Here is a 21,907-nt window from a genome sequence, read left to right as displayed (position 1 = left end):
ATTTTTTTTTTTTTTTAGAGTTGGAGTCTCACTCTGTCGCCCAGACTGGAGTGCAGTGGCCGCTCCCGGCCACCACAGCCTCGACGTACTGGGCTCCGGCGATCCTTCCACCCCAGCCTTCCGAGTAGCCAGAATTACAGGCGCACGCTACCATGCCCGGCTTATTTTTTGATTTATTGTAGAGATGAGGTCTTGCTGCCCAGGCGGGTCTCGAACCCTTGGACTCAGGCAATCCACTCACCTCAGCCTCCCAAAGGCGTGGGATTACAGCCTGAGCCACCGAGCCCGGCTGTACTTGTATATTTAAAGAGAGAAAATGTGTACGAGTGTATAAGGAGAAAACTCTAACAGTGGATTCAGAAGAAGGACATATGGTGTCCATTGTACGATTTTTTTCCCCAACTTTTCTGCAGATTTGAAATCTTCTAAAGTTTTTGGGGAAATTATTGGAGTCTTGGGAATGTAGGGAAAAACTGTAAACATATGGATAGATTCAAAATTGTAAAAGTTAAAGGCATATTTAAGAGTTTTTAGGATTGTAACAGTTTAAAGTTTAATTATACTCTTATTGACTTTCGTAGTATTGTTTGGTTACATTTAAAGATGATGTGGCACTCTTTCTTGATACCTTAGATAATAGTTTTCTGGGCCCCTGTGACACTGCTTTTGATGATTTGAAAGTGGAGTTGTTAAAAAATAAGTTGTTTCAGATGAGGGAGGATAAGTATAGTTTACCAGATAAAGTAGATGTTTGTCTTGCACTAACTGAAAAAATTATATCCCGTATTGCTTACAGGCAGGGCCTTACAATTAAGTTTGTGAACTCGTCATAGAAAAAGTGTTACATACCTCATTGCTGAATATCAGTATGGTCACCTTAGAAGTACTCCCCTTGGGAAACTATGCACTGATGCCAGTGCCTAGTTCACCTGTCAAAGCAATTTTGGAACTTTTTCTGCAATGACCATCAGAGCTGTCATCACAAGAATGTTGGAGTTCAAATTAGAGCAACGAACAAACATTAAATATCTTGTTAAGCTTGGCAAGAGTGGAAGTTAAATCAGACATGTGTTAGTCCAGGTTTATGGGGATAGTGCCATGAAGAAAATGGTAGTGTGCAAATGGTTAAAACATTTTTCTGAGGGAAGAGAAAACATCACTGATGAAGAGAAGTCAGGATGGCCAGTAATGAGCAGAACTGACAAAAACATTGCAAAAATGCTTCGAATTGTGCATCAAAATCATCAACTGACTTTGAGAAGCATAGCAGACCAAATGAACATTGATAGAGAAACAGTCAGGAAAATATTCACTGAAAACCTTGGCATGAGAAAGGCGTGCACAAAAATGGTCCTGAAGGAGTTCTTGCATCACAGCAATGCACCAGCTCACACAGCACTGTCTGTGAGGGAGTTTTTAACCAGTAAACAAATAACTGTAATGAAACACCCTCCCTACTCACCTGATATGGTCCCAGATGACTTTTTTCTTTACCTGAAGATAAAGGAAATGTTGAAAGGAAGACATTTAATGACATTCAGGATAGTATGACAACAACTGATGACCATTCCAGAAAAAGAGTTCCAAAATTGTTTTGATGGGTGTACTAGGCACTGACATCGGTACATAGCTTCCCAAGGGGAGTACTTCAAAGGTAACCATAATAATATTCAGCAATGAGGTATGTAGCGTTTTTTCCTAGAATGAGTTCACAAACCTAATTGTAAGACCTCATAGTGTATTAACGTAAAGGGAATCAGATTGACCAACACATATGAATCCAAGGGATAGGAAAAAGTTGAAGAGGTTTATATTATTAATAAATCCCATCTTAATTATTTATCAGCAAAAATATTAATACAAATTACATTGCTCTATATAGTTATTTGATATAATTAAATAATAAAATGACTAATACATGTAGTAAATGGACATTATACAGAATAAGATATAATTATATTAATAGTTTGTTATAGGTAGGCTGAAGTAGTATTACTAAATAGGAAAAACTTTTAACTCACATATAAAACGATATAATCCAATAATGCACTTATGTAAAAATATTTGGTTAAAATATTAGGAAATAAAATATAGTATTATTAAGCATTTCGTAGATAATGAGAAGTACATGTTATCCCTGTAATACATGATTGTATCAATGTTCGAAAATTTACTAGAGCAATTCACCACACTAAAATATAGTTGGGACAAAATGATGATCTTCTTATATTTACAGACAAAATTCAATACCCTGTGTGACAAAGGTCTTAGCAAACTAGGAATGTAAACAAAAATCTTTCTTACTCTGATAAATAGTACCTATTAAAAACCTGTATCTAAAATTATCTTAGAAGTGAAACTTCAAAAGCATTTCCTTTATTTATAATAAGGAACAATACAGGAGTAGCCACCATAACTACTAATATTCAACCTTGTATTTAAGGCCCTAACCAGTACAGTAAGACTAGAAAAATAAGGCATAAAGCTTGACGAAAGACACACATTGTCGTTATTACAGACAACATGTCTTTCTACTTGGAAAATCCAAGAACATTTACAAATTCTCAGAACTAATAAAAGAGTTCAGCAATGTGCCTGAAGAAAAGATCAGCATGTAAGAACCAGTCATATTTCTACACACTGGTGATAACCAACTAGAACATTGGTAAAGTATCTGGGAATAAATATAGTAAAACCTCATAGAGAAAATGAAAAACATTTAAAAAATATTTTTTAAATCCCTGAATAATTGGAGAGATGTCCATTGTTTATGGATGAGAAGACTCAATATTGTAAAGATGCTAGGTTTCTCCAAAATTAATTCATAAATTTAATGTAACTCTAACCAAAATCCAAGAGGACTTTTTTGAAAATAGAACTTGACAAACTGGGTTTAAAATTGATATGGAAAAGCAAAGGTCTGCGTATAGTCCAGATTACTTAAAAAAGAAAAATGAGAAGCGATAAGTCCAACCTGATAATAAGACTTGCAGTGATTCAGATAATCAGAGAGTAAACTGTAAAAAGACTGCTTAGTTTTGGAGATATTGATGTTGGTCAGTTAACAGAGTTGAGAAAGTCCAGAAAAGGATCCATTTTATGTGGCCCACTGGGATATGATTCATTGAGCGTTTCAAGTCATTGGGGAAAAAAGATGAACTAAGTAGGTCTTTTCATTTGGACAAAAATAAAATTAGATTCCAATATCTGACAGTACTCAGGTTGTGATTCTAGAAGTACAAAGACCATTTTAAGAAAATAAAGGTAAATATTTTAATAATCTCGGTATAGGGAAAGATTTCACAAGCAAAATAGAAAAAGTACAAACCATAAACCAAACAATGATATATTTGATGCTATCAATATCTAAAAAAAAAAATACTTACAGTCTAGACAAATTTCAGGAGACAAGCAACAGTTTGAAAGTAGATATTTAAAACATATAACATGGATTTTTATTTAGAACATTTGAGTAATTTCTACAAATCAATGAGAAAAAGGTAAGCAACTTAACTGAAAAATGGTTAAAACTTAGAAACAGGCAGCTACAGAGGAGACTCTGAACCTTACTAGTAACTTGGGAAATGCAAATTAAAAAGGCACCATTTTGTTCTCATTAGTCTGATTAGGAATAATCAAAATATGTGCTGTCATGAAGTATTAGCAGAGAAGTGAGAATTGAGGAATTGAGTTGTATACTATGAGTTATACACTATGAGTAGAAATGAGTTATGTACTATGAGTTAGATTGATATTATTTTAGTCACTGAGGAGGACAATTTGGCATATTCTAGCAAAACTGAAAAAGCATTTGCAAATTGTACAAATGCTTCCTGTTTCTAGGCACATGCCCTAGAGAAACTCTTCATATGGGCACAGGAACACATGCATAGGATGAGGTTGGCAGCATTGTATCTTGTAGGGAAAACTAGAAAGAACCCCATGGCCTATCAGCAGAGGAATGGATAAAATTTGTCATGTGTACTTAGCCCTCATCCATGGATTCTGCACCTTTGTATTCAACCAACTACAGGTCAAAACCATTTGAAAAAGAATTGCACCTTTGCTAACCACATACAGACTTTTTTCTTGTCGTTATCCCCTAAACAGTATAATGAAACAACTATTTACATTGTATTAGATATAAGTAATCCAGAGATGATTTTAAGTATTTTGGAGGATGTGTGTGGGTTCCATGCAAATACGACACCATTTTATGGGCATCCACGGGTTTTGTTATCCAGGGGAGGTCCTGGAGCTAATCTTGTACAGGTACTGAGGAACAATATCGTGAGGTACCAAATATTAACCAAAGAGAACACATTATGTCTATAACTTTCGGCGTAACTGGATTTCAGAGAATGAGTGAAAAAAATGAGTTGTGGGCCAGTATATAAAGTTTGAAATAATTTGCATTTATTTTTAAGTATGTAATATAATGTTATTTATTATTTAAAGATGTCTCTAATGTGATCGCAGTACAGGGGCATAGGAAATAGAAGGATTCATGTCAGTAACAGGAAAATGGCAGCCTTGGGAGAGGGAGCAGGGTTGGGAAAGTCTAAAGAGGATTTTAACTTTTTGAATCATGTTTTTTATCTTATTAATCTTAAAAAAGTTGAAATAAATATGAAAAATGTGAATATTTATTACTCCTGAATGGTAGATATGCAAATATTTTTTCTATACTTTTTATTTTTTACTTTAAAAAGCTTTCCTGCTTAAAATTGTGGTGACCCACAAGTTACTTGTTTTTGTTACTTTTGGCTCCATCCTGAAAGCATTTGCAAAGCACATTGTAAAAGCAGAAACAGTATTTATTTCTCTTGCCCAAAGTCTAAATGCCCCACACATGTAGGTGCATGGCTTCACCCATCACTGTATATTCAGTGATGAAGAGCAAACTGTAAAGTGAAGGGTCTCTGAAGGGAAGATCAAGAGATCTAGAATTACTTCAAATGCAGTCTGTATTCCAGGTGTGATTTGAATTCCTCAGTTGTAATGAGTGTGTTTACAAATATAAAGGTATATATGAGTGCATGTTAATCTATTAAAAAAATAGTATTGTATGAATGTCTGATTTTTTTTTTTTAGGTATCTACGAATATTTCAAAATGTGGACCTATCTAGCAATTTTTACTTTAGGTAAGTTTGAACTTAGTCTTGCTTCTATCAGTCACTTAAATTTTCATGTTATTTTCCAGGAGGTAAAAACAGAATCAGAGCACACAGTGCTACTTTCTCTATTTTTTAAAATAGCCAAATTATATTATCTAAGATCATTAAAATATAGGTATTTCCTCCTTTTAAAAATCTGATATTTGAAAATCCAAATGGATAAAGTAAAGGGTAATTATTCTCACTCTAAAGATTTAAGGTGGTTTCTTTCATCTATGCCAGCTCTGGCATGTCTCCCTTTCTTTTCTCTCTTCTTTCTCTAATAAACTTTGTTTGAAAACTTTAAAACAATGTTTTTTAAAGATTGGATTTAATGTATTTTGGGGGATTTTCTTGAGTTGAAATCTCACTCGTTGCCTGGTCTGGAGTGCAGTGACGCACTTATGGCCACCCTAGTGTCGACCTGCTGGGCTCTGGTGATCCTTCCGCCTAAGCCTTCCAAGTAGCCAGAACTACAGGTGCGTACTACCATGCCTAGCTAATTTTTTATTTATTGTAGAGACAAGTTCTCGCCAAGTTGCCCTGGCTGGTCTTGAACCCATGGGCTCAGGCAATCCACTTGCCTTGGCCTCTTGCTGGGATTACAGGCTACACCACCGAGCCCTGCCTGGATTTAATGTATTTTAAAGAAATATATATTTTTTTCTGTTTAAGTTTTCAAACAAAGTTTATTAGAGAAAGAAGGGAGAAAAGAAAAGGAGACATGCCAGAGCTGGCATGGTCAAGAGAAACTGCCAGAAATATTCTCATTTTGTAATTTTGAATCACAAAAATGAAATTTGCCTTCAACCTTTAATGCAGAGCTATAACAGTTTCACAGTTCAGTTTTCAGTAAATACTCTGGCAAATTTAGGTAAAAATTAATTCAAGATAGGAAGGATTGTTGTAATACTGGTGTACTGCTGGTGGCATTGTAAATTAGTAGGTTTTTTGGAAAGAAATGAAGCATTAAGCATATATAGAAATATATCCTAAGAAAATAAACCAGGCGGGAATATATGAATCCCTTTTGTAAAGAGACATATAGTTTCTGTACTTATGATAGCCAAAACAATGAAACCAGACAATCTAGAAATAACCCAAGTATTGATCATTGAAGAGCAGGTAAATGAATTATGGTAGAGCATCACGATAAAGTGTTATACCACCATTAACGTGACCAATATGTGGCCCTAGTAAATACAGTAATGTGATAGATGGAAAAATCTATCAGCTATAAGATACAAATGAAAAATTAGAACACAAAATAGCATACACCAACAAGGACTTGAGTCATAAGAACTAAAAGATGACCTCAAGAATTTGTGGCTATTGACGTTAGATAATGATAGGATACCTTAAATTTAAAAAAATATTTTTAATTGTTAATATAGTTAATCATTTCTTTATGAAATAAAAACATGTCTACTCTAGAGAGTGGGTTATGTCTTCATTACTGTAAAATGGAAGGAAATTATTATTATTTTTAAATTTTTAAATTTTTTTTGATTTGGAGTCTCATTCTGTCACCCAGGCTAGAGTGCAGTGACACATTCACATAAACCACAGCGCTGAGCCACCGTGATCAGGTGATCCTTCCACCTCAGCCTTCCAAGTAGCTGGTACTACATGCGCGCCCTACCACGCCCAGCTAATTTTTGTTTTATTGTAGAGATAAGGCCTCAAACCTGCAGGCTCCCAAAGTGCTGGGATTATAGACTGAGCCACTGAGCCTGGCCAAAATTAATTATTTTAACAGTAGTTGAGTGAAGAGCTCCTCAAGGAAGCGTTTTTACTTCCCCAGATGTTTATGGAATGTATATTTCCATTGTATTTGCCTCCATTACCTATTTCCCAGTACTTGTTTAATTTTATGCTTATAGTGTCTGTGAATTATGACTGAAGCTCAGTGGTATTGTTAGATATAGTCTTCTCTTCATATATCTGTTTTGTCTACATGCCCATACTGAGTCCTGATCAAAGCATTTCATAAGTAAACATATGCAGATTAAGGTTTTTGTGTCTCATAAGAAAGCTTTTAGAAAGGTCATAACATTCTTAAGACTCACTAGAGAGCCGGGCTCGGTGGCTCAGCCTGTAATCCCGCGTTTTGGGAGGCTGAGGTGAGTGGATTGCTTGAGCCCGCGGGTTTGAGACCCACCTCGGCAACTTGGCGAGACGTCATCTGTACAATAAATCAAAAAATCAGCCGGGCGTAGTAGCACATGCCTGTAATTCCAGCTACTCGGAAGGCTGAGGCGGAAAGATTGCTGGATCCCAGCAGGTTGAGGCTGCAGTGGCCACTGCACTCCAGTCTGGGCGACAGAGTGAGACTCCGGCTCAAAAAAAAAAAAGACTCACTAGAACCAGGCACAGTGGCTCAAGCCTATAATCCAGCACTTTGGGAGGCTGAGGCAGAAGATTGCCTAAGCTCAGAAGTTCGAGACCAGCCTGAGTAATATGATGAAACCTTGACTCTACAATAAATCAAAAAAATTAGCTGGGCGTGGTGTGCATGCATGTGGTTCCAGCTACTTGTAAGGCTGAGGCAGAAGGATCACCCAGCAGGTTGAGGCTGCGGTGGCCTGTGAGCGTGCCACTGCACCCCAGCCTGAGCGACAGAGTGAGACTCCAGTTTTAAAAAAAAAAAGACTCACTAGAATAAAACTGTTGTAAGGGGGAAAAATTGTTAAAAATCAGAAACCAACTGCTTAATATAGTTTTTATCCCTTTGAGATTAGATTCTGTTAAAATGAATGGGTTCGTCAAGCAAATGTGGTAAGACTGAATTTCACAGATGAAACAGAAAACAATTTAAATCAAATGATATAAATAAAGCAGAAATAATTAAAATGTGTGTGACTCTCCAGACAGAACTGTAACCATCTTAAAATATGATTAAAATACCTTAAAAACAAATTCGTATACACCTAAAGTATTCAAGATACCTTCTGAAATTTTGTGCTAAAAATATATTGCTGAAGTACTTATAAAAAATAATTAATTATGGGAAGTCAGAATTGTAATGAGTTTCTTTTGGCCAAATTTAATTTGCACGGAAGCTGTTATAATTTTTTGACTTTTACTCTCCTAAAACACTGTTTTACTATAATGGCCTATGTAATTTGCTTATTCCTGTTTCATTGCGAGCTCAGTTACATGTGATACCGCCATCAATAGTTAACAGAATTATTTATGTTCATGGGTAAACTAGGTACAGATATATGACTATTGCAGACGATACTGTAGTAGCTGGAGAGCCCGTTCAGATACATATGAAAGTGTGACCTTTTTGCACAGACCATGACTTTGGATTTCAGTACGAAGCAAAAAGTATACATTGTACAAATGAAAGAATGTAGGTTACTCACACTGTATGGTCTATTTCTATCATGCAGATGTCTAAGTTATGCAATGAGTTTTTCCAATTATGTTCATATTTTGCAGTGTTTTGCAGTGGTTATTTGAGCAGCATTGCTTCCAAGTAAAGTAACAGGTGCTAAGTAATTTAGTTCACATATTTTAATTCCATGCAGGAGGCAAGACTGTGAAACATGCCTTGCTTTTGTAATTCTTACTGCGTTTCAATTTCTATTCTGATCTCAGTTACAGCTACGATTTGTCCCACTCACTTCAGTATAATCTCACTGTTTTGCGAATGCCCCTGGAGATGTTAAAGTCGGAAACAACCCAGAATCGCCAGGAGAGCTTTGACATCTTTGAAGATGAAGGATTAATTACACAGGGAGGAAGTGGTAGGTGGTTTTTGTCATATCTAGTATATGTTAATGTGGCATCCATGAAATGGCATCTCATTAAATTCACTCACACCTTTCTCATATTTATCCATCCCTACTGGTTCCTTATCCTTACATGGGGTTGTTTTGAAAACATGAACTGGACCAATTCTTTTTTATAGCGGTCATCAATCACCATGTGATTTCATTTGTAGGCCAGCCAGAAAATTGTATGCTGACATTTTCTAGCAATTAGTCATGCACATTTTATTGATTGCATTCATGTCTAGACTTTTGGTGAAGTTTAAGTGGAGAATTTTTAAAAATATTGTGTTATACAAATGATCTTATTTCCCTTCATAGAGACCAGTTTGATATGGGCTGAGTCTTGGAAAAAAGTTGCCATGGATTGCCTATTATGTGTGAGAAGTTTGCATGTAATATTGCTGATTCTTGTAAAAACTGTGTTCAGTAGGTATAATGCCAGTTTTGTAGAAATAAAGACTAAGTAGTAAACAGAGGCCTGGAGGTTAAAATCATGGCCAATATCCAGGGAATCAGCACAGCAGGTGTTATTACTTTGGTCCCAGCTTGACCCATCAGTCCTTCACAGGCTCTGCCTTCTGGGTCCATGGTGGGATCACTGCAGGACACTGAATGACTAGTCTAAGCGTCTCTGAGATCCTAGACTAAACCAGTCACACTGTACCTTTATCCCTTGATCAAAACCTTTACCACCAGCTTTTTGGACTGGTCTAGAACTCTAAAGCTAGAGGCGTTAATGTGAATATTGTAAAGGAATCTTTTAAAACTTAAGACACTTTAACTGAATTGAACTGACTGTGGAGAGTAATAGTATCTTTGGGCTTCTTGCTCTATACAACTTATATGAGAGTGATGAAGATGTGAGTGTAGAGGTAGAATCCAGTCTAAAGTGGTCCCAGAAGGTTTGCCCTTGTGGGACACCCAAAAAGAGATTATTAGGTCTATTAGTGATTTACCAAAGACTCTGGTCAGTTAGTTCTAAGAAGGCTTAGGCTTTACTTAAACTGAATGTCATCTCTGACATTGCCCTAGACTCTTAGTTTACTTGATTGATATCATTTGATATACATTACACCCTTCCTAATCCCAGATCATCTAGATCACATCCACTTTTCCTGGTTCAGATGCCCAAATGGGAACCCACACCACTGGAACCACGTGAAGGACAAGACACCGAGTGTGACTGAATATTGCTTGCCTCACTTCTTAGTATCACAATTAGTAATATAAAAGTTGAAAGTATCACTAAATTTGCTCTACATACCATTCAAAATCCAAATTAGAATATCTGGGATCAGAATTAAGCCTCCATTGCTACTTAATGTTTGGCTGTCTCTGAAGAGATTCTATTTGAAGGATATGAATGACAGGGTATAACATATAACCACCAACTTAGTTGCTGAAACAACAGAAAATCCAAAATGGGTCTCAGTTGAGCTACAATTAGTATGTTGGCAGGGCCGCATTCCTCTTCTGAAGCTGTAGGAGAGAGACCCTTTCCTTCTTCTGGGGCTGTACTCATTCCCTGACTCAGAGCTTCTTTCTCCCTCCAAAGCCGGCAGTGGCCAGGCAAATCCCCCCCTACCTCCCACACAGTACCTTACTCTGACACTCACACTCTTGTTTTCCCTTTCTTTTATAAGGACCCTGTGATGATACTGGGCCCTCTTGGATAATCCAGAATAATTCCTTATCTCAAGGTTGTCTGATTAGCAACCTTAATTCCATCTGCAACTTTAATTTCTCCTTACCATGTAATATTACACATTCACAGGTTTTGGTGATTTGGATGCAGGTATCTTTGCTGGGGGTGGGATTATTCTTCTGTTACACAGGGTAAACTAGTAAGAAACAATGAGTGAGGGTATGTGTGGAAGTTGGTAGAAAAGGAAAACACAGTAATACATTTAAAAGACTGCTATGTGTCAAGCACTTTGAATATACTGTTTAATTTAGTATGAACCATATCTCAGGTGAGTAGTTGTAACATAACTTTACAGTTTAGAAAGTTGAAGTTCAGAAATGTTAAATAACTTGCCTAAGGTCACAGAGCTGGTAAGTGAAGAAGACAGAACTCCAATCCATGTCTGTTTATTAATTCTCTTGTGTAATGCATTGAAAGGGCAGAGAAAGTTTAGAAAGTGTATTTGTTATAGTATATAAATAAACTCTTAACAGGTCACATTTTGAAGGAAAAAATGGTATTGATTAAATTCAACTCAGAACTCTAACAACCTCTTAAGCCATTATCTTATTTCTTATTTTTCACTTCATGTACATTTTGTAAAATTCATTACTATTTAATAAACTTATCTGGATATGCTAAAATCATTCTTGATGAAATTAATTTCTTCATAGAGGACAGGCCTGATGTGATAGTAACTACCGCTTGTAGAAGTATTTGTAATGTTCGAAGTACTTGATATACAATATTAATTCATTTCATCCTTACAACAACCACATGGTGCAGATACTGCTAAGGAAACAGAGGTCCTGTAACAGTGAGTAGCACTCTTGATGATGCCTGTCACCTGCTGATAAGAAGCAGACCCAGAACTCTGACTCCACAGCTGTGTGTTCAGCCACTGCTCACTACTGTCCCTTGTTTTATTAATATATTTGTAATGCATCCTTAATTTCCCTGTCATTTTCTTTTCTCTCAAATTAAGAACTCTCATAAGTTAGAAAATGCATTTCTTCCTTGACCTTGTACAAAATCAGCATTTTTCTGGGTGCTGATAGGCATGATATCCACTGAAAATGACAATGCTATTAATCAGGCATCTTATTTTGAAGTTAAAACAGAAGTTTAAGAACTTAAAAATGAGTTGAATGTCAGCCAGTTTCCTTACGTTTATAATACCAACTTATTTTAGTTCAATTGTAAGATATTTATGTTTAATGTTAATATTTTGTTCCTATAATACCAGCCTTTTCCATTGATAGAAAATATTTTACGTATTTATAGACTGATACCAACTTTTATTTTCCAGGTGTATTTGGGATCTGTAGTGAACCTTACATGAAGTATGTGTGGAATGGTGAACTTCTGGATATAATTAAAAATACTGTGCATCGTGACTGGCTGTTGTATATTATTCATGGGTTCTGTGGGCAGTCAAGTATCCTTTTTAAAAATTTAAATAATATATTATTAAACTTATGTGATATCATACAAAGTGCTGTGGCTCAAGCCTGCAATCCCACCACTTTCAAAAGGCTGAGGCGGGAGGATTGCCTGAGTCCAGGAGTTCAGCCTGGGCAACATAGCGAGAACTCTTCTATACAAAACAAAATTAGCCAGGTATGGTGGTGTGTACCTCTAGTCCCAGGTACTCCCAATGGAGGCTGAGGCAATCTTTCCGCCTCAGCCCAGGAGATCAAGGCTGCAGTAAGCCGAGATTGTGCCACTGCACTCCAGCCTGGGAGACAGAGTAAGACTCTGACTCAAAAACAAGCAAACAAGCAAAACACACACACAAAAACTTACGCTGTATCAATTTGTAGAAAGCTGTGTATGAATGATAATATTATAGTCATTACTCTGTACACCCTAATAGGAAAACTTACTCATGATGCCAGGTAGTAGAAATACAAAGAAGAATGCAGACTACTTGAGTGGGCCTGTTACAGACACAGAAAGATTAATAAATAACAAGGAGGGAAATTCTGTGTGCATAGTAAGGTAATAAGTATCACATGCTTATCTGGGAGAAAGAGCTGAATCATTGGCAGGTGGGGAGAATGGGGCAGCACCATGGGAACAGGAGAACTTGGCCTGTGCCCTAAAGAGCGACAAAGAGAGAGCTCACAGACTGGGGAGACACCATGAAGGTAGAGGTGGAAACATACCCAAGAGTGTTCTTCTGGCTTGTGCATAAAACCCCTGGGACGTGGGATGTAACTGGAGGAAGATTGGTAGTGGGAGTCAGATTGTCAGTCAATAGATGACTTTGATGATCAGGCTGAGAACTTCTGCATTGGTGCTAGAACTTTAGAAAGTTTGTTTTTGTTTTTTGAGTCAGAGTCTCATTTTACTGCCCAAGCTGGAGTGCAGTGGCATGCTTACGGCCACCTCAGCCTCGACCTGCTTGGCTCAGGTGATCCTTCCACCTCATCCTTCCAAGTACCTGGAACTACAGGTGTGCACCACTATGCCTGGCTAATTTTTTGATTCATTGTAAAGACAAGGTCTTGCCATATTGCCCAGGCTGATCTCAAACCCATGGGTTCAGGAAATCTTCTCACCTCTGCCTCCCAAAGTGCTGGGATTATAGACATGAGCCACCGTGCCTGGCTTAGAAAGTTTTTGTTCAGGAGGGTAACATGAGCAAAGTGGTATTTAGGGAGCTTGAGTCGACAGCCATTCTCAAGGAGGATGAAATAAAATGAGACTAGAACAAAAGACGTGAATCAGGAAAGGATGGCGAAAGTTCAGGGAAGAGGCATCATAGATCACACAGAAGTAGTTAGTTGATGCCTTTGGTTCAGCTGATGAGTTCAATTTTATAAAGACTGTATTTCCTCTACAGCTTTATCTTTCATGTAATTTCTAACCATGTTGGAACCTTTCAAGAAAGTACAGTTAAATTAGGAGGTATAGGAAGGCAGTGAATACCATCTAGAAGTGATGTTTAGGTTTTTCATCTTGCTTTTTGAGATCATGTAAGGCATTGTGCATCCAGCATGTTTTCTGAGGCTTTTAAAGTCCGATAGTAAACACTTTGCTCTGAGACCATTAAGTAGGTGAAGGCATCTAGTCATGATTGTGCTTTCTTGCACCAGGAGCATTTGGGAAGAGTGGAGTCAGGAGCACAGCCCGAGAGGTTAGCCTTCTGTGAGGGAGACAAGAGGCGAGAGGAAGGCTCAGAGGGATTTTGAAATGGAGATGAGTGAGATTTCTGCGCTACACTTGAACATTAGGCTCATTATTTTATAATCATTTTCAACCAGAGAGTGCTATTATTGCTTGATCATTCATCATGTAACGAGGTTTGACCCTGAGTTACTTTTGTCTGTTTCCAAAAGTAAAATCTACATGGGAAGAGCACAGGTTTTTCACTACCAAGGATACCAACAGGAATGTGCCATAGTTTTTTAAGGCAGTTTCAAAGCGGTAATCCTAAATGGTTTTTTATTTCCAAGAGCTAATTGGGTGCTTGGCATATATTAAGCATAATAAATATTTTTTTAAAGTAATGAACAGCCTCCTGAATTACAATTTTAAAGCTCATTAGTTTAAAGAATGAATCTAGTCTCCTGGTTATCAAGCATTTAATGAGACTTCTGGAAGTCTATATGATATTAAAAGTAGCTGCTATTTATTGAACATTTACTACAGGCTAGGTGCAATATTTACTGAATATTTTGTATATATTACCACGCCTAATCCTCCCAATCACCGAAGCATAATAAGGTAGTCTACTATTACTTCATTTCACAGAAGATGAGACTATGGTTTAGAAGGTTAAATAAGGTGGCATAATTAATAATCTGTATGTTGATTAAGCAGCTCACAGTAATTCATTTAGTGTTCAGGTTTTGCAGTTAGGTGACACATTTCAATTTCTTTTACAATATTATACTCACTTCCTTCCCTCAGTATTATATTGTATGTTGCTTCATAATTTAAACAACCTGTTAAATGACTTTTTCTCTTTGAGAAATGTATGATCTCTGGAGATTCTGGAAGGATTAGTTGTACTTGTTTACATCCTTTACTTGGTTACAGGTCTTCCCTTGACTGATGACCCTACAGTTGATTACCATTTCCTCCAAAATTCATGAAAACCACCCCTGACACAGGTTAACTTCTGCCCTTTCTTTGTACCTGCATGGCTCTGAAGAACCGTTAGACTCAGTGTATTCCTCCTTGGGTGGAGCTTTTGCTGTTCTTTAAGCCATTTGGACAAAATATATTCAAATGTGTATTTAAGGTATAATGAATCTCTTGTTGTGTGACAGTCATGGAAGCTAAATGACCTTAACTTGATTCCTAAGAGCTGCTGATCTATGGAAGACCAGTATATGTTACTCTAATAGCTAGAAGATCCAGTAAGTTTGCTGGGACTCGTTTTCTCAAGAGAGGTGCAAACTGTGAGGTAAGATGACAAGTGGGATCATTGCTGACGTAGATGAAGCAAAGTGGAATGCTAAAACGTGGAATTTCTCAATTTGGGTTACTATCAAGGTAATACAGTCGCCTCATGGTGTCCATGGGGAGTTGGTTCCAGGACCCCTGCCCCTATCCCAATACCTAAATTCACAGATGCTCAAGCCCCTGACATACAATGGCCTAGTATTTGCACATAACCTACGCACATTCTCCCACAGACTTTAAATCATCTCCAGATTACTTATAATACCTCATACAATGGAAATGCTATATAAATAGTTGTTATACTATATTGCTTTGGAATAATGACAAGAAAAAATTCTGTACATGTTCAGTACAGACACAACCGTCAAAGACCTAACTACGTTTTCTGCCTGAGGTTGGGGGAGTCTATGGATACAGAACCGTGGATACAGAGGGCTGGCTATAATTAATTCTCCAGAGTGTCTGAAACTTGTGAGAACTATGACTAATGTACAGATGATCTGAAAAGTCAGTTACCTTAGAGTCATGCAGTGCTGTAGGGAGTTATGAGAGGTCTAAAGTATGGGAGGGTGAGCCATTTCTGTAATATATGAAAAGATGTAGTGCCTGTTTAACATGTAGATAAAAACAGCAAAGCAGTGCCAACCAAGGAAAAGTAGAAGGCAGCATGCGTTGTTGGAAGTCAATTCTTGATGAGAAGACAGAGTGTAGCAAGGCATGGAAAGTCCTTTGCCCTTTTTCCTTTTTTACCCAGATTCCTTTTTCTATTCACCTCTAGAAAATAGCAACAACAAAAATTCATCCATCCTTCTGTCAGCATGACTCCTTTGAGTTCTCTGTCTCTATTTGCAGTGGACAACTGAAGTCTTGAGCAGATGTGTGAGGCAGACAGATCGAGGCATTGGGTTTTGATCCTGACTTAAAATAGTAACATTATTTTTTTTAAAAACATTTTTTCATTCTAGACTTGGATAAACATGCATATTCATTACATGGACATATTGTGGAGTGGTGGCGATTGGGTCTGAGAGCAACATTATTCTTTCTGTCAATAATGGAAATTGTTATAACTGGTGTTTTCAAAAAGACTTTTGCAGCTTTATTATTTACTTTCATATATTCAAACAACAATTGAATAGACTATTATTAGAGCCCCTAAAATTGTTCTTTGTCATATCCTTATATACATTTATAAGGAAAACTACCTCAAAGCCCTTTTTTTTCCTTCTGTTCATCAGGTCTTAATTGAACCTCACTCTTGTTCTTTCATTCCACTTTGGTCTTCAGAAATGAGTTTTGATGCTCTTTTGGTCTTCCTCACATACTGTAGAATTTCATGTAATTGTTTTTCTTTTCTCTTCCTACCTACCATTCATACCAAATGTTTTCTATCTACTACTTGTATTGGCTATTTAGTTTAACTTTTTCCTATTTTCTGCTACTTTTAATTTCCTTCCTTTGTTATATTTTAATGATTTTACTTTTCTAATGTGTGTGTATTGAATATTGATAAATATTTACGTCTTTTGAGACATTCAAAGAATAGGAATTAGAGTTTCATTGTATACTTGAAAAATTTTTCATTACAAATTTCTAAAAACATAAAATATCTATAAATGCACCTTTCTTTTCAGGGTGATGTTGCAAACGAAGTAGAGACTGAACAGATACTCTGCGATGCTTCTGTGATATCTTTCACTGCAGGAAGTTATTCTTCTTACGTGCAAGTTAGAGGATCAGTTCCCTTGTACTGGTCTCAGGACATTTCAACTATGATGCCTAAACCACCTATTACATGTGCGTGGAACGGTCTTTTTAATAGTTAATTTTCTGTACTCCCATTTAGAGATAATGAACTCTTGTCACAGACATCTCATAAATGTTTAGGTTTCAACAAGTCTTAGTCCTATATGGTAGAAGAATTTATATAATATATATAAAATTTATATAATTTTTATGCAACACATGAATATTTAATTTTGACTGTTAGTAAATTTTTTTTACTTTGCTCAGAAATGTAGGAAACATTCACAGTTAATAAATACATGATGAGGGAGTGTCCAGTGAGCTCCTTGTGAGGGATTTGGGAAGTGAAATTGATGGAAACCTAGTTGAATTGCATTTCTTTGAGCATTAAAAAAACCCCACACATCTTTGATTTCTGCTTTGCAATTTTCTTTCTTTTTCTTTTCTTTCTTTTCTTTTTTTTTTTTTTTTGAGTCACAGTCTCGTTCTGTTGCCCAGGCTAAAGTGCAATGGCATGATCATGGCTAGAGCAGCCTCAGCCTGCTGGTGATCCTTCTGCCTCAACCTTCTAAGTAGCTGGAACCACAGGCGCACACCACCACGCCCAGCTAATTTTCTGATTTGCTATAGAGACAAGGTCTCGCTAAGTTGCCCAGGCTGATCTCAAACCCCTGGGCTTAGGCAGTCCTCTCACCTCTGCCTCCCAAAGTGCTAGGATTATAGGCGTGAGCCACCGTGCCCAGCCTCTGGTTTGTAATTTTCATTCAGGTATTTATTCACCTTATTTCCTTCTCAGTGGACCAGGCAGACCCGTTTGCACATGTGGCCGCCCTTCATTTTGACCAGATGCTCCAGAGGTTTGGCTCCCCTATCATCATCTTGAATTTAGTGAAGGTATGATATGATCATCTATTTGGCTATGAGATTCAGACACACTGAACAACCTTTTCCTCCCGCACAGAGGGGATTGATAAGCTATACTTTAATATCTCCCCAGAGGAGAGAGACTTGTAGATTATTGTGCTGGTTCCGCTCACTGTGCTTAAGCTTCATCACTGTCCCTTGGCCTCAATTCCACATGGCTTCTCTCTTTGCATACCTGGAGAAATCCGTGGCATCTTTCCAAGGGAAGAGAGTGATGTTGTGTATGGGCTCCTGATGTCTTATGTGAATTAGGTGTGAGTGCGGTTTTGGCCTTAGTTTTCAGGACAACTTGAAGAAGGAAGTATGAAGATCAAACTGCCGCAGCCCAGCCTTGATACAACCAGCTTCCTTGACAATCTGTACCATCTCCTGGACAAATTAATGCATGGTAATAGGATTGAAAGGCTAGATTCAGAAATTAGGGTACAGTTGTGGCTCAAGAATCAGGTGTGGGCGTGTGAGAAGCCCCAGCAAATGATGTGAGCCTCATAGTTCCCTGCTGCTTTGCCAGAGTACTTGGACTAGTCAACACACTTATATATATGAGTGGGCTTACAGGTCAAAGGCCTAAGATGGAGGACAGAGAGACGAGACAGTAGGCTTTATCTGCATCTGTTGCAACCAAGTGAATTGAAAGAATCTGAGCCAGCAGCCAAAGAGTAAGAAAAACAAGGGTTTTGTTATATCATGTGGCTATGGCACTGGCCAACAACCTAGTAGTGTCTGAGGTTATCCTCAGAGGTTGCTTAATAAATGTAAGTCAGTGTACTAAAAAACCAAGGAATTCTGTCTCTGTTTAGTCAGTCATTTAGCAGGTATTTTTGAGGGTTTCCTATGTGCCAAGGCAGTGCTAGAAACAGTTCCTACTTGGAGCTGATAGTCTACTGGAAGAGAGACTGAAGTAACGCAGAGGTACCAATTTAAGGCAGATGGTGCCCTGATAGCTTATAATAGGAGAGAAGTCTTCCCCAAGAGAGTGATGACATGGCATAACCCTGAAGGAAGAGGCACTTTGGGGACTGCAACATTCACAAAGGCCCTGTGACAGGAGGGAGCATCGTGTATCTGAGGAAGAGAAGGAAGGTCTTTGTGCCTGGGTTCCAAAGGGTGAGGGCAAGAGAGCTTGTTGTGAGATGAGGCTGAAGAGACGGCTGTGGCCAGACCATGCAGAGCGTTGGAGGCTGTGTTCATGAGTCTGGTCTTCCTACTCAGAATAACAGAAAGCCCTTGAGGAGTCTTGCATGATTGAGGGGACCGTGATCAGATATATGTTTTGAGAAGGTTAGGCTAAAGTCAGTGTTGGAAGACCAGGTAGGAGGCTGGCATGATTGTCTAGAAAAGAGGTGATTCTGGCTCAACTAAGGTGAGTGATAGAGACAAAGAGAAGTGGTCGGAGTCAGTAGACTTAGTGGCGGGCTGGATTTCACATGAGGAAGAGGTATTCTGTATTCTTAGGCTTCTGGCTTACTCAGGTGGATGAGTGGTGATGCCATTCATTGAGATAGGCAACACCCACCCAGTTTGTGGGGGGGGACCATGAGTACAGTTGGACATACTGCGCTCTGAGGTGTATCTGAGTCCTCTAGAAGGAGGTAACAAGTAGGTGGTGAGCATATGAGTTGGGAGCTTACAGCAGGGATCTGGCCCAGATGTGGTTCTGTAACTCTGTGCAGGGGACATCTGAAGGCCTGGGCATGGATGGGATGCCCACAGGGGGAGTTTCGAGAAGAAGGAAAAGCCTTGGACCTAGGCTTGGACATCTTCAGCTCTTAATGTCCAATTAGAGTGGGCTGAACCTCTAAAGGAGTCAGAATGAAAACAACCAGAAGGGTAGGGAACAAACTAGAGTGCTGTCAGGAATGTTTCACAGGGAAGGAAGGAAGGGATCAGTAGCCTCCAGTTTTGCTGAGGGGGCAGGCCCATGAACATGGAAAAGTGCCTGCTGGTGATGGCAACACGGAAGACCCTGACTGAAGTGGACTGAGGTGGGGTCAAAGTGAGGGGGAGGGGGTGGTGAGTAGTGCCTTCTCCTCCAGGAGAAGCACCTGTAAAACATGGTGTTTTGTGGTTCTTAAAAGAGGTCATGTTGATATGTTTAAAAACCTATGGGGAGGCTCCACTTGAAAGTTGCATCACACAGGAGATAAAAGGAATGAGCAGGGGCTGTACTTAAGGGAGCAGGAAATGGTGAGGTCTGAACCATGGAAAGGGGATATTTTAAAGAAGGGACAGACAATAGCAAGGGTGCGAGTGAGCTTGTGTGCTTGCGTGCACGCATGCACCATTCTGTCGGCTTTAGTTTCTCTTTAAGGTGGGAGGAAAGGCCATTGCTGAGAGCGGAGGCTTGAGGAAATTGAAGCTTAATAGTCTGTGTACTGGGGAAGTAAGTTGACTGGAAAGGTCCAGGCACTACTGAGAGCCAATGTCAAGTTAGCAATCATGGTTTTGTTTTGTTTTTTTGAGTTGGAGTCTCACTCGGTCGCCCAGACTGGAGTGCAGTGGCCGCTCCCGACCACCGCAGCCTTGCCTGTTGGGCTCTGGCAATCCTTCCGCCTCAGCCTTCCGAGTAGCTGGAACTAAAGGCCCGCGCTACCACGCCTGGCTAATTTTTGTTTTATTGTAGAGATGAAGTCTCGCTGCCCAGGTGGGTCTCGAACCCGTGGGCTCAGGCAATCCACTCACCTCAGCCTCCCAAAGGTGCGGGATTACAGTCTGAGCCACCGAGCCCGGCACAATCTTGGTTTCTTAAAGGGAACCATTCTGCTATTGCCTGCCTTCTTCCAGCAGGGCTTGTGTATAGGTATGAGCATAGGTAAATCCAATATCTGGCTTTGTATTGTTTGTCCAATGGTGTGACTTAAAAAGTCAGGATCATGGTTGTTTTGGATATTGGCAATAGAGTGATGTAAGCAGCACTGCAGTCTGAGTTGGGTGAGGACAGAGCATCCAGGGCCAGGCTTGTAGGGAAAGTAGAGAGGCCAGTGGCATGGGGGCCTCAGGAGCTGTGCTGTTAGATTAGGCGACCTGAAAATCAGAGGGGTTTTGGGAGAGAAATGCCGAAGGCAGAGACTGTGATGATGACTTGGTCTAAGATGTAGGTGGGAATGGAGACTTAACTAAAGTGGGAGAGGAGACGGGGAACTGAAAGTGACTAGGATGGGGTGAGAGTGGGGTGGGGAAGGAGACAGCTCCCAGGAGAGGGCTTATAACTATATAACTAAACTGCATGGATTTCAAGGAGCAGGGTGTGTGTCTGTGTTTGTTTTGAGTTGGGGTCTCACTCTGTTGCCTAGACTGGAGTGCAGTGGCACAATCACAGCTCACTTCAGCCTCAGTCTCCTGGACTCAAGTGGTCATTCCGCCTCAGCCACCTGAGTAGCTGGGACTACATGCATGTGCCACCATACCCTGCTAATTTTTTAATGTGTTTTTGTAGAGATGAGGTATCACTATGTTCCCTAGACTGGTCTCGAACTCCTCAACAGTTCTCTCACCTCAGCCTTCATAAGTGCTGGAATTGCAGGCATGAGCCACCACACCGGATGTGTGTGTCTCTCTCTGTGTGTGTGTGTGTGTGTGTGTGTGTGTGTGTGTGTGTGTGTGTGAGTGTGAAGGAATACGTCCACAAACTGGCAGTGGTGAAAGAGGAGGGAGACAGTTGCTCTTTGGCTTGCATAATTACATCCTACCAGGGATTGACTTTGTAAAATAAATCATTCGTGTATTAAGTGCATCATTTTCTAGACATTTATTCACATTAAATCAGAAGTTTTATATTCACATTTCTCTTCCTGTCAACTCAGAATAATATAGGCAATAGCTAGATAGTCTGTAACCTTAGTCTAGTATTGACCAATAGCTTTAATATACATAATTGAAAAAGTAGGAAAACGTTAATTAAAACACTCATGAACACCTTTCCAGTAAATGTATAGAAAATAAGATATTGTAGCCAGGTTTGGTGGCTCAGCCTGTAATCCCGCGCTTTGGGAGGCTGAGGTGAGTGGATTATCTGAGCCCGCGGGTTCAAGACCCCTCAAGATGAGGCAAGACCTCATCTCTACAATAAATAAAAAATTAGCCAGGTGTGGTAGCGCGCGCCTGTAGTTCCAGCTACTCGGAATGCTGAGGCGGAAGCATCACCGGAGCCCAGCAGGTCGAGGCTGTGGTGGCCGAGAGCGGCCACTGCACTCCAGTC

General features: G+C 39.1%; 1 protein-coding gene across 1 annotated transcript in view; it reads left to right on the top strand.

The window, feature by feature from the left end:
* FIG4 (FIG4 phosphoinositide 5-phosphatase) overlaps nt 1-21,907 on the top strand; it is a 125,867-nt gene that overhangs the window by 35,372 nt on the left and 68,588 nt on the right. The window contains exons 5-10 of the mRNA XM_021718053.1: nt 5,095-5,145; nt 8,764-8,912; nt 11,933-12,061; nt 14,940-15,040; nt 16,674-16,836; nt 17,582-17,679. Coding sequence (XP_021573728.1) covers nt 5,095-5,145; nt 8,764-8,912; nt 11,933-12,061; nt 14,940-15,040; nt 16,674-16,836; nt 17,582-17,679 — 691 coding nt within the window. The remainder of the gene's footprint in view (nt 1-5,094; nt 5,146-8,763; nt 8,913-11,932; nt 12,062-14,939; nt 15,041-16,673; nt 16,837-17,581; nt 17,680-21,907) is intronic.

The sequence above is a fragment of the Carlito syrichta genome, unplaced genomic scaffold, assembly GCF_000164805.1.
Source record: "Carlito syrichta isolate Samal-C Ts95f unplaced genomic scaffold, Tarsius_syrichta-2.0.1 Scaffold311768, whole genome shotgun sequence".
NCBI classification, from domain to species: domain Eukaryota; kingdom Metazoa; phylum Chordata; class Mammalia; order Primates; family Tarsiidae; genus Carlito; species Carlito syrichta.
The sequence above is the reverse complement of the archived record's forward strand: the minus strand, read 5'-3'. Positions and strand labels throughout refer to the sequence as shown.